The 12,873-nt window shown below is 43.1% G+C and overlaps 1 protein-coding gene across 4 annotated transcripts in view; it reads left to right on the top strand.

Annotated features, from left to right (window-relative positions):
* Positions 1–12,873, top strand: part of LOC119652307 — a 710,323-nt gene that overhangs the window by 643,764 nt on the left and 53,686 nt on the right. For all 4 annotated transcript variants that reach the window (XM_038058200.1, XM_038057485.1, XM_038059052.1 and 1 more), the window contains one exon: positions 3,381–3,572. In XM_038058200.1, coding sequence (XP_037914128.1) covers positions 3,381–3,572 — 192 coding nt within the window. The remainder of the gene's footprint in view (positions 1–3,380; positions 3,573–12,873) is intronic.

Raw genomic sequence — 12,873 nt, 5'->3', positions numbered from 1 at the left:
ATCTTCTTTGTGCTGAATTTGAAGGAGTCAGCAGCTGAAAATCCCTTCACAGAATGGAAAATAAGATAGTGGAAGGAAGGAATAAAAAGGATGACCTCGAGCTTTATGACCGGGGATCGTCACGTAACTGTGTCAATTTACATTTTTTGTGGGGATGTTGTCTAGGCTTGCGTTTTATCGGGTTTTTCCAGAGGAAGATGTGTATTTTGGTGGTAATTTTAATGCCATTTAGTTTGCTGGAAAAGTAGCCGACTCTTGTCTGTGGGTATATTTTTGGGGTATAAATTTAGGGAATTGGGTACATGTGGATAATATATATTCATAGCCATTCTGATAATATCGTAAAGGAAGCAGAAATATGATTGATTTCTAGCCCATTTTAAATGGATATATTCTGGGTTTATAGATGCAAGTTTATATGGTACAGTATTTTCTCAATAATGGCGAATACAAATCAGCATCTTATTGATAACATTTTTTCTGTTTGAAACTTTGAAAATTTTCATCGGCAATGCCCGGCGCTTCCTATTTATTTTGATACGTTAACTATCAGTCTTTAAAAACAACTTAACTCGGCTCAAGTGGTTCAGAAATTGGACTTGAAGCTGAGTTTGTTACTGCTTTTTGATGGTTATGACGTACTTCACTGAGTTTCGGGAAAAAAGGCGCCCTGCCCTGTACAATTCTACGTTTCGTATGGCCGGTTGATGATCGGATGCAATGTGGGCGATTGGTAATATGTAACAAAGCGAAATGGGCTTTCTTCTTTCTAGTCTGACCGGGGATTCAGGTTAGAACTTCTGTGGAGAAAGTTCGATGAAGTTTCGCGTCTTGGAGAAGAGATGCCTAGCCACCGTAACATGCGGATAGAAATCTTCTCGGTTTCAACGCCCTCAAACGGTGTAAAGCCGGTGGAATGGACGGTCCCCGCAGCAGAGCTATTCATGACTGCTCCTGCAGTTTTTGCAGAGCTGTTCATGACTGTTGCCGCAGTTGTTGCAGACCTGCTACTTCCACTTATACGGAAATGCTGAGAATGGAAGAAGGGGATGATGGTTAAGATTTCAAAGAAGGGAACGTCTAGAGTGTGACAACTGGAGGGGTATTTGCGTGCTTTCCGCGGTCGTAAAGATAATCACCAAAAAAATCTTCGGACGCATCAAGGAACACCTCGAAAGCTTCATCGATAGAGAAGGTAGATTTCCATTCTTCATCTTTCTGCATCGATACACCCGTACGGATCATTTTGAAACAGTGCGTGGAGTTTAGATTTTCACTTCAATTGTTCTCCATCGATTTCGAGAATATTTTTGACAGTGTGAGCAGGGAGTGTACCTGAGGTTCTCTACGCAAGAGGAAGAAACTAATAGCTATTATCAGAGCGACTTATTATAGCGCAAAATGTTACTTGTTGAACCGAGTAAAATCTCGGCATATTGTCACTGATATTATTTGTTCTTCTTATCGATGCCTTATTATTTCTTGTCCGGGGGACATGTTGGACTCCATCGAAGTTACCATGAAATACCTCTTGAAACATCTTGGCTTCGCTGACGACATCTGTTTGCTCTCTCACCGAGTCATGGAACTTGCCCAGATGGCACTGGATTTGGAGAAAGAACGATGTAGAGTCGGATATATGAAAAACACCAACAAAACCAAGGTATCTTAGTCTGGTTCGTGATGACATTCTTCCCATCTGCATTAATGGGCAGACCATCGAAAGTGTTGATCAATTTGTACATCTGGAAATCGTGAGTTTTGCGGGCAGTGGTACTGAAGTAGATGCTGCCAGATGCATTAGCAGCACTAGATACGCTTTTCTATGTTTTGCTTAAAATGCAATTTTCTCAACACCAAGATCAAGTTGAGGTTGTTTTGTGGTAGTGTTCTTCCGTTCTTCCTCTGTTACTATTTGGTAGTAGCATGTGGAAAGTGAGCCCCACTGCTACTCAAAAGTTCCCAGTTTTCGTCAGCACCTGTTTGCCTTGTATTATCGGAGTACGCTGGTATGTTACTATTGCAAACGAAGAAGTTGGTTGACGAAAGGTGGAAATAGCAATGGATAGGTCACAATTGTGGAATCCACTCTCCTAAGGTGGCCAAGAAGTGTGGGGGTGGGGGGGCTGAAGCGCATTTCAGGTAATCGCGAGCGATGGCGCGTAGTTGTGTTTGATGCGGTATACTCCACCGAGGGATAAATGGCAGTCCATATACATGATCTTTCGTAGTATTATATGCCACAGTCGCAAATTTGCCATTTATGAGGCACTGTGTTGGATGTGTATTAACAGTCGGGGTTCTTCCTCAGTCCCGCTGTGCTCCCGAAACCCCGCATTGTACAGAATTTATTTCTGCCTTCCTCCATATTTGCTTTGCTTTTTGAATTATCTTTCCCATGACCAATTTTTATCCACATGTCGGTGTTTTATTATCCTCAAATTTGCTCATCTTCATAAATACGAGTTGTTGCCTTTTTTAATACTGAATTCTTGTAATCGTAGAGTTTTCCTCTGGTTGAATGTAGATCTTAGGCTTCCTCCTCGCGGTGTTTGTTTTGCAGAGACTGTCACTCTTCGAATAGTCCATCGGTTTTTTCTAAAACTTAAAAAGACTACAAACATCTAAAAGATTCTGTATTGTTGCTTGTAAGGGAGTTACGGTAGTGCATATGAGGTAGACCGACATCCAGGAAGATTACGTCCCGGTCTGGGAATGAACGCATATTTGATAGGGGTGGTCTACTGAAAAGGTATAAAGAGGGAGAAGAGGAGGATTTAAACAAGCAGCAGGATTATTAGGGCGCCACAGTGGACTAAGGGCTGGGAATGGAGTGTGCAATTATCGAAAGATATTCTACGTGCCCGATTAGAACGGTAAGAAGGATAATTGGTAGAATAAAGTTCAGTGAAACTAATTTGGACAGAAGTATCTTCTGACTGACTGAAATAAAACAAAGGCTTCAGAATGGTAGGTAAAGTTATGTTTTATGAAGTCTTGTTGCGGTTATACTGCTGTGTGGTCGACTAGTCATTAATATACATATCTCTCGAGAATTTTGGGACAAACAAGGGAAGGGCAGCAGCAAGAGGGAAATCTCCCTTTTTGTTAAAGAAATAATAAGCGCTTTTGCGTTTTTTTTTCTGAATAATAGATACAGGCGTCCCACCACTTTTATTTGTCGGTAACCCTGGGTCAACTTTGTTGTTTTTTAGGCTCCATAAATGGGCCCGCTGTGCATTTATTATTATTATTATTTTCAAAAAGTTATAAAAGGAACCTTTCTTATGTTTAACGACTTTCTTAACATTAGATATGCAAATTCCATTCTATTAGCCTATTCTTGGCCCCACTTATGACGACTCTACATTTCTTTACAGGTTGTTGCCATAATCCCCAAACCAGACCAATTTGCTGAAGAAAACAACGAAAGGAAGAGACGAGTAGCCCGAACTGCTTCGCAGTCCCGGAAGTACTTAGGTCCGGTGCGTTACCCTGTGACACCAATTAAAACCATCCTCTCACCAATTCGCCATCAGCTATCTCTCCTAGCCGATTCAGATGATGAACAGGTGTTTATATGAATATCTAATTATTAGAATAGATTAACCAATTTAATTTTCTTACGATATTGTTTCTTTACGGTTTTACTGATAATGTTCAATTAATTCTTTGCTTGCTTAATGTTTATAGTTTCATTTGGTATGTTTTAAGTAGAACATAGTATGGATTGTTAGCAATGATTTTTATGCAATATAAAAAATTAAAGAGTTTTATGATTTTGTTTAAAACGTTTGTTTCATTTGAATTTGGTTCTTACTTTCCTTACATTTTCAGTTGCCCTTTTATTTCTAGTATTTCCTGAAGTTATATTTCGGAAATTTTATAAACCGAAAAGTTGTCTGAACCTCATTAGGGCATTTGCTTACATTTGGACTGTGGACTTGGATTGCAGTTGAGTAACTCATACCTTTCCATGAAATATGTTTGAAACAGTGATTGATAATGGACCCGGATTAGTACAATTAGTTGGGTGGAAATGCTGCTGAGTTAGGTGATAGCTCCCGCAAGATCAATTGCACAATTCGAGAAGCACAAAATAGTTCAGATAGCGCTGAATCATTTACTTTGCATAGTGTACTGCCTCTTCTGTAATTTCCAACAACTCTGGGACGCCATAGAATGTTGCTTGATGCTCATACATTTCAATAAAAATTCACGTAGAAATAGACATCACCACCATAAAATTGTCTCAAAATTGTATCATAGATTTTTAGGGATCGTTTGCTGTTTAATTTTGTACTTTCAAAAGGATTTTCGATGCACTCCTGAATTCACTAAAAACTTTCCTAGAAATTATGATTGTTGCCTTCTTAGTCGTTATGAGACGATGACGACCTCGGTATATCAGCGGTAACTGCTTTGAGAAAATTTCGATTTCAAAAGAATTATGTTTCTTTACTTGGATTGCTAGGAAACCTTCATCTACTTTCTTGACGACTGTCATCCGTGCTTCACCAAACTCGACTACCGAATAAGAACGATGACGAGTCGTACATTCCGCGAAAGATCACTCTTCACTTTCTTTATTTCTATAATTTTCTCATCCGAAAAAAATGTCTTTACGCTACTAAGACATTTTTTAAAAATTGCAACCTGAGAGCAGAGTTCAAACTGCAAGTCCTATTAACAGTCTCATTTTAAGCTGGATTAGTTGAGTGTTTTTGTCCTCTGTAAATCATTGAATCTTTGGGGAACTTCTCTCTCAAATTTCAAAATTTTCTCCGTTTCCTGGAAGGCTGTGTAAACATTTAATATCGTTCCATTTTAAATTGGCGTGCGCAAATGCCCATACAGTAACTTCTCGACAAACTTTCTTCCACGACGTATTCAAACAGTTCTCTGTTTCCAAGAAAATAAAATCTCGCGGTTACCTCACAATCGAAAAAAATTGATTTCCTCACTGGCTAAAAAAGGAAAGAAAGTAGTTCTATCCCCACGAAAAGCTTGGAATTTTCTTTGTACCCTCGACAAAGTCCACTATTCATTCAGCTGTTTCACAGTAATACTTAAATGCATCAGAGCTAGCATTCCCGAGACGTACCGCTATGCAAAATGCCATCGAATCTATACGAAATACAACTACAGAAATATTTACGATCATTTTTGGATATTTGAAAATTTGGCAACTACAAATAATATATACAGTATGCAAAATTCGTATTGGAACACATAGGTTTTTAACAGTTTTTTGCTTAAATCTTCGAAATTCGCACGAATTTTGAAAAATTAAAATGTGTTTTGGATTTTAAAGCAAAATATTTATTCAATTGTATAAAAATAACTAAAAATTTTGGTAACAAAAAAAAAATAATAATAATTTCATACTTTAACAAAAACAAAATTCGTATTGGAACACTAAAATGGATTACAAAAATTCATTTTCTTAAACACATCTAATATTTAGTTGGGTAGCCTTTTTGCTTTATAACAGCCCTTAGTCGTTTTGGCATCGACTGCACCAATTTTTCAGTCAAGTTTCTCGGAATTTTTTTCCATTCTTCCTGTAATGCAGTTTTAAGGTCACTGATGTTTCTTATGCTATGATATCTGAACCTCTGTTTAAAAATTGACCACAAATTTTCAATAGGGTTAATGTCTGGGCTCTGAGGAGGGGTTTTTAAATATTTTCTACAATTGTACAATAACCACAAGCGAGTATTTAAAGCGGTATGCTTGGGGTCATTGTCTTGCTGAAATATGTAGCGGTCCTCAATGCCCAAGTTTCTCGCACTTTTATGCAGATTTTTTTTTAAAATGTCGATATACTGCGCGGCATTCATATTTCCTTCGATAAAGTGGAGCTCTCCAACGCCGGATGCAGCGAAACAACCCCAAACCATTAATGAGCGGTACCCATGTTTAAGGGTTGGTCTCAGATTTCTCGGATGGAGGCGAGTATTTCGTTCACGCCAAATTCGTATGCGACCATCCGACGACTTAACATTAAATTTACATTCGTCGGTAAAAATTACATTTTTCCAAAATCGGAAGTTTTTATTTAAATACCTTTTTGCGAATGTAATTCGCTTTTTCCGATTTACTGTATTTATAAAAGGTTTTCTTGCACTTACGTTGCTCCGAAATTGAAGCCGGCGAATGTAATTTCGAATCGTTTGAGCTGTTACACTTACTCCACAATATTTCTCTAGGAGGGCAGCTAGCTTTACAGCACTTACGGCATTATCCTTTCGAATTTGACGGAGAAGAAAGGACTGATGTCTGCGAGTCAGAAGCATTCGATTCGGATTATGCGATTTCTTATTGATCCTGCCGCTTGATTTATATATTTTGATTATTTTGTAAACCATCGTATGACTTCTTTGAACGATTGTTGCTATTTCCCGGAGCGATTTCCCATTTTCATGCAAATTAACGATTAATTTTCGAACATCGTTTGATAACTCTGTTGACTTCCGACCCATTTTGATAAATTTTGAATAGTATAACTAATTATGGAAAATAAATGTAATTTTTATACTTAAAACTATTCTCTAATTCGATACACAGCCGATCATTAACTAAAACATCACAATCTGTGCAAATTGTGCATTTCCTGGAAGCGTACAGTGTCGCACCATTAGTGTTCTAATACGAATTTTGCTTCGACAATAATGATCTATAGCCCATTATGAAAAACCGGTTTTGTTATTTTAAAAACTTTTATGTGTTAAAAGTGTCTTAACTCAAATGCAAATAATTAGAAATATAATTGTGCTAAAATCATTTAATTTTCTCGTAGAATAAACCATTTTTCTGTAAAATCATAGGTGTTCCAATACGAATTTTGCATACTGTATAAAATGTTTATACCCATCCGGATGGCGTAGCCTCATAAACGTTCACGCCCCTACAGGGGAGACTGCAAAGTCAGAGAAAGATACCTTCTTCAAGGCCGTTGAGCGAACCCTCGAAACCTGTCCAAAGTATGACCATACTTGGGGATTTCAACAGCCAAGTAGGGATGGAGCCCGTATTGAGGCGATACGTCGGCTCCCATAGTTTACATAGGGTACCAATGATAACGGACTGCGGATTATTCAGTTAACAGTAGCGGAAGAAAAGGTTGTTAGAAGTATCTGGTTTGCGCGGAAAGCGTGGGCATATCCAAACAGGACCACTTTCAACCAAATTGATCAGTTTTAATGACTATCACAACATATAGGGGGGCCAATGTAGACTCGGATCAGCGGCTCCACAGACTAAAAAAGAAATCCTGGGAGAATCAACAGTTCTGTGAACTTGAAAAGTACAGGAAGCAACCGCACCAGGCGCGCAAGTTTTATCAACAAGTCACCTGGATGAAGCCTTATACACATCGATGTTCATCCTGCGGAAAGGATGGGAGAAATTTGATTTTCGACAGTATTTTGATGAACTGCTCAACAACCTAAATATCGGAGGTCCCGCTAACTGACGGCGACGGACAAATACTGCCACCACCAAGCATTGAAGAAACAGTGCTTGCAATCCACCGGCGTAAAAACCATAAGTCGCCAGGAGCCGATGGAATTACAGCCGAATGGGTTAAATATGGAGGCGACCAATTACACCAAGTGGTTCATCAATTGATACTTAAAGTATAGGGCTTTAAATCAATGCCTGACGACTGGTAGCGAGGCATTATCCGTCTCATACATAAAAAGGGGGATATCACGCAGTGCAGCAATTATAGAGGTATCACCTTGCTGAGTACCGTCTATAAGATATTCTCCACTATCCTGCTAGGCGGGATAGCCCCATATGCCCAGAACATCACTGGCTCATACCAAAGTGGCTTAAACGTAGACAAATCGGCAACAGATCAGATTTTCTCTCTGCGGCAAGCGATGGAAAAACTGTTGGAATATGGAGATCAGTTGCACCCTCTTTTCATTTTTAAGGCCGCCTTTAACAGCATAACCAAGTAAAATTTACACGATCATGGAAGAATTCGGTATCTCGACGAAATTGATAAGACCGACTAGACTGACCCTGGCCAATGTGCGAGGTCAGGTAAAAACAGCAAGATCACTCTCGAGACCATTAAGCATCAACAACGGTCTGCGGCAAGGAGAAACCCTATCATGCGTCCTCTTTAACCTGGAGAAAGCAGATATGAATGCCAGAGGATCATCCTCGTCAAGATCACCCAACTACTAACCTACGCTGACGATATTGACATCATGGGAGGAACAACAGGATATGTACAGTCTACCTTCACCTAGATCGAGCAGGCGGCGCAAGATCTCAGGCTGCACATTAATGAAGGCAAGACCAAGTACTTGGTGGCAAAGAGCAAAAAACGAACAACATCGAATCGCACTGGTCAAACGAAAACAATTAAGATAGGAGACTACAACTTTGAGACCTTGGAAAATCTCTCCGATCTAGGGTTGAAAATCACAGTCGATAATAGCTATGACGGTGAAATACGCGCGCGGTTGTTGGGAGAAAATAGTGCCAATTTAAGCTTACAAAAGCTGTTTGGCTCGAAACGTCTCACCATAGGGTCAAACCTCTTACTGTATAAGACAATGATCTTGCCAGTGCTTATTTTGGCCATGATTGGCCATGATTGGTCATGATTTTACACTCCATTCTGATTCCACAGAAGTGTTTCAGTACATTTAACGCTGCCCCCTTGCTTTCTAATGCAATATAGCCCGGAATCCATAATGGTATTATTCACAAAAAGGAGAAAACTTGATGGACTTTGCCTCCCTGAGATGAGGGGCACTACCCTTCAACTCTCCGAAGAAGTGAAATATCTGGGAGTCAATCAAGATAAAAAAATTTTTTGGAACAAACATGTAGAGGTAAAGATGAAACGAACTCTCACAGCTTATGGCCTATGCAGACGGACCTTTGCCTCGATATGGCGACTCAGGCCTCATGTGGGTATACGTTGCCATCACTAAGCCGATGTTCGTAAATGCATCCGTAGTGTGGTGGGTTAAGGTGAGACAAAAAGGTTTTCACCGTAAAATAGGCGCACTGCAAGCAACAGTGTGTCTGGGTATCACTGGTGCACGATATCCGGCACAGCTCTGAATGCACTACTTAATTTGCAGCCCCTGGATATATTTATTCAAAGCACTGGAATGAAAGCAGCTCATAGACTAATTCGATTAGATCTATGGGTAAACATCGGATGTGGGGGGCACAGAGCATTGGAAGAGTTACTGGGAGGACTGAATCTAGTTCTTATAATGCCTTCCGATTCTCGTGTCCCATACATCTATTTGGTAGAAGATATTAAGTTACTCTCAAGCGTAGAGAGAACTGGGAAGAAGCCCCAGAGGAATGCGTGGCGGATCTTTTTTTTTTTTTGTGCGTACACGGAGGTGGAAAATCTTAGAAAGACACGTCCGCCGCAGCTCCGCCGCCCGAACGGCAGAACAACAGCGGGCGCGTGTGGAATTCACACCCAATAAAAACCACCCCCGGTCTCTCCGGCCCCAGCCCCGCGGGACCACCATTGAGGTATCACTTCGCGGGGTAGGTTTGCTCTTAGGCACTCATCCTTCTCCTATTTGCAGCTTTCCTCCTTCTTTGTTCTTTCAGCAACTCCTCCTGCATTTGGATGATTGCGGAGCTAACCGCAAGCCACTTCTCCTTGGACTCCAGCATCTCAGTAACTAAGCTCTCCGGGGTCCCGCTCCTGCCCAGCACCTGGTTTAAGCTCCTTCTCTCCATCGCAAATCGTGGGCAGTGAAACATCACATGCTCTGGATCCTCCGGTATGCCATCGCATCTGGGACAGTTCGGAAAATCATCCAACCCAAAGCGGTGCAGAATCTGCCTGTAGCAACCACCGTGTCCCGTGAGGAACTGGGTAATGCGGTAGTTGGTATCCCCATGTTTTCGCTCAAGCCACACCCTAATGTTGGGAATGAGCCTGTGCGTCCACCGACCTTTCGCAGACTCGTCCCATCTGCGTTGCCAGAGATCAAGCGACTCTGACCTTGCCGCATTTCTACGCTGTGCATGCCCCTCCATATGTCTTGCATTGTACAGGACACTCATTTCAATGTCAACCGGGATCATGCCTGCCACCACCAATACTGCCTCATCTGATGTGGTTCTAAAAGCACTGCAAACCCTCAAAGCCATCTGCCGGTAAACCGAGTTCACCTGCTTCTGTCTCTGAGAGTTTGCAAGCGCCTCCGCCCACACAGGCGACGAGTAGAGCAGGATGGAGCGCACCACTCCGGCTAGCACCAACCTTCGGCAATGTTTCGGCCCACCAATATTTGGCAACATTTTTGCAAGTGCCGTGGTGGCACTGGCTGCCTTTTGGGGACGGGAAGAGCAAGCACCCCATTATACATGATATTCCACAACAGGGGACCAAGTACCGATCCCTGTACAATGTACTCTTTGGGGCCCTCATCCGTCTCGTACCAGAGAGTCCTCTCTGAGAGGTAGTTTTCCACCAAATTCGCTAAGTATCCGGGGACACCTATGTCAGCCAACGCCCCTTTAATTCTATTCCAGTTGGCCGAGTTGAATGCGTTTTTGACATCCAACGCCACCACGGCACAGCAGCCGCCAGAAATCAGTGCACCTTTTGCCAGGTTTACCACCATGCCAATTGCGTCCACCGTAGAGTGGGCGCGTGGGAAACCAAACTGGCGTTCCGGGGGCAGGAGTCTGTTGTAGATGACTCTCTCCATCATCTTCCCCATTGTATCCAACAGGCAGATAGGACGATACGACGCTGGGTTTCCAGGTTGCTTGCCAGGCTTCGGAAGCAACACCAACTTTTGCTTTTTCCACTGGGCAGGGAATATTCCTTCTTTTAGGCACGCCTCGAAGGTGTTGGCGAAAAGGTCGGGCCTAGTCTTCACTACCAGTTTCAAAGCTCGGTTGGGGATGCCATCCAAACCTGGGGCCTTGTTGTCACCGAACCTACCACATATTTCCCGCAGCTCCTCCACAGTTACAGGCGGTATTATGCCGTCATTTGGCTGGACAAAAACTTGCCTTCCCCTATTTTCGTGGTGAGGGAACAGAGTGGTAACAATCTGTTTCAGGAGGCGCGGACAGGTCACCTGGGGTGATTTCCGCAGCCTTTTCATCACCACTCTGTAAGCCTCGCCCCAAGGGTTTATGTCGGCATGGTCGCACAGCTGTTTGAAGCAGTTCTTTTTGCTCCTCCGAATGGCTTCCTTTAGGCGGCCACGCAATTGCTTGTGTGCCTTCTCTCGACCGTCGCCACCGGGTTTTCCCCTGAGCCTCTGGCAAAGCCTCCTTGCCCGAAAACATGCGGCTCGCAAACTTGCGATTTCATTGTTCCACCAGTAGTTGGGTTGCCTACTGGGGAGCAATCGCCTTCTGGGCATAGTAGCATCGCATGCTTCCGTCACCCATCGAGTGATCTGGGTGGCTTTCTCGTGTCCCCCTCGAACGCTTTCACTGTCCAGCCAAGCATACCACCCGGCATTTTGCGAAAACTCTTTTTCGAGCTCGATCCGCCCTTGATCTCTATGCAGATTGCCTGGTGGTCGCTGTGAGTATGGTCCTCACTGACATGCCAAGCGATTCTACTGGCTAAAGTGGCACTCACGTATGTCAGGTCCACTATAGACCCCAGGCCCCTTCCCCGGAAAGTGTACGAAGACCCAACATTCGCCAGTACCACGTCCAGCTCCGCGAATGCTTCGAGGAGAACACGTCCCCTGACATTAGTTATCCGGCTGCCCCATTCAAGAGCCCACGCATTGAAATCGCCTCCTATTATGATCGGCCAACGTCCTCTTGCATCCAAAACAAGAGCAGCAAGCATCCGCTCATACTCGACGAGTGTAGCGCTGGGTGGAGCATAGCAGCTGTAGATGTGGATGCCCTTCACCTTCGCTCTGATGAAGCCCTCCTCCGGGTGCTCCATTATTTCCTGGAAGGCTTGTTCTCCACAAGTCCACAGCGCTGCTTGGCCCGTTTGGTCTTTGACCCAAACGCTACCACCGCGGCTTCGGTATGGTTCACTTAGTATCGATGTTTTTCTCGCGGATGGTTTGCGCGAGTAGATGCTGCGCCGCCTTGCAGTGGTTGAGGTTGATTTGTATCAACCTCATCTGCGATTTGTGCTAAGGGCTCTCCTGTATTCCGGGCACCTGCTGCTGCCTGCGTGGCGGATCTACGGAAGTCTTCTACACCGATAGCTCAAAAACAGAAAAGGGTTCTGGAGCCCGAGTCTACCTCTTGAATAAAAACGAGAAGTGGGCTTTTCCTTTCAGACAATATGCAACGGTTTTTCAAGCCGAAGTTTATACGATCCTAAGGGCGGAAAACTGGGTGATTGACTAGCGGTTGAAGGGCATGCGCATGACAATCTACAGTGATAGCTAAGCTGCATTGAGGGCGTTGAGTAGTCTTCTGATCACCGCGAAAATCGTTCAGAAATGCAGAAACCGTTTGAACTCTATCTTTAGATTCAATACGGTGGAACTACTCTGGGTACCTGGCCACTGTGGCGTAGAGGGAAATGAAATCTCGGTTGCTTTAGCGAAAGAGGGGTCAATCTACCCTATGCCGGGACTCGAACCAGTATTTGGAGTATCAGTAGCATTGGCTAAGTCTGTTTTCAAATTAGGAAGGAATTACTCAAGATGATACGTGCCCCTCCTGTAATGAGGAAACGGAATCCAGCATCAGATCTTTGGTACCAATGTTCTCCAGTTGCGACGGGTAGCATCACATCCACTAACGGAAATTCTGCGATACGTCAACGAATCCGGAATATTCCGTTAGACGGGGGTGGCGAGTACAATGGGCCAACGCGGTCTGAGTGCTCAGAAGCTGTAGCTTCTCCCCCACCACACATATCCG

This window comes from Hermetia illucens, chromosome 1, assembly GCF_905115235.1.
Source record: "Hermetia illucens chromosome 1, iHerIll2.2.curated.20191125, whole genome shotgun sequence".
Taxonomy (NCBI): Eukaryota; Metazoa; Arthropoda; class Insecta; order Diptera; family Stratiomyidae; genus Hermetia; species Hermetia illucens.
Note: the sequence above shows the minus strand (reverse complement) of the source record. Positions and strands in the feature narration are given on the sequence as shown.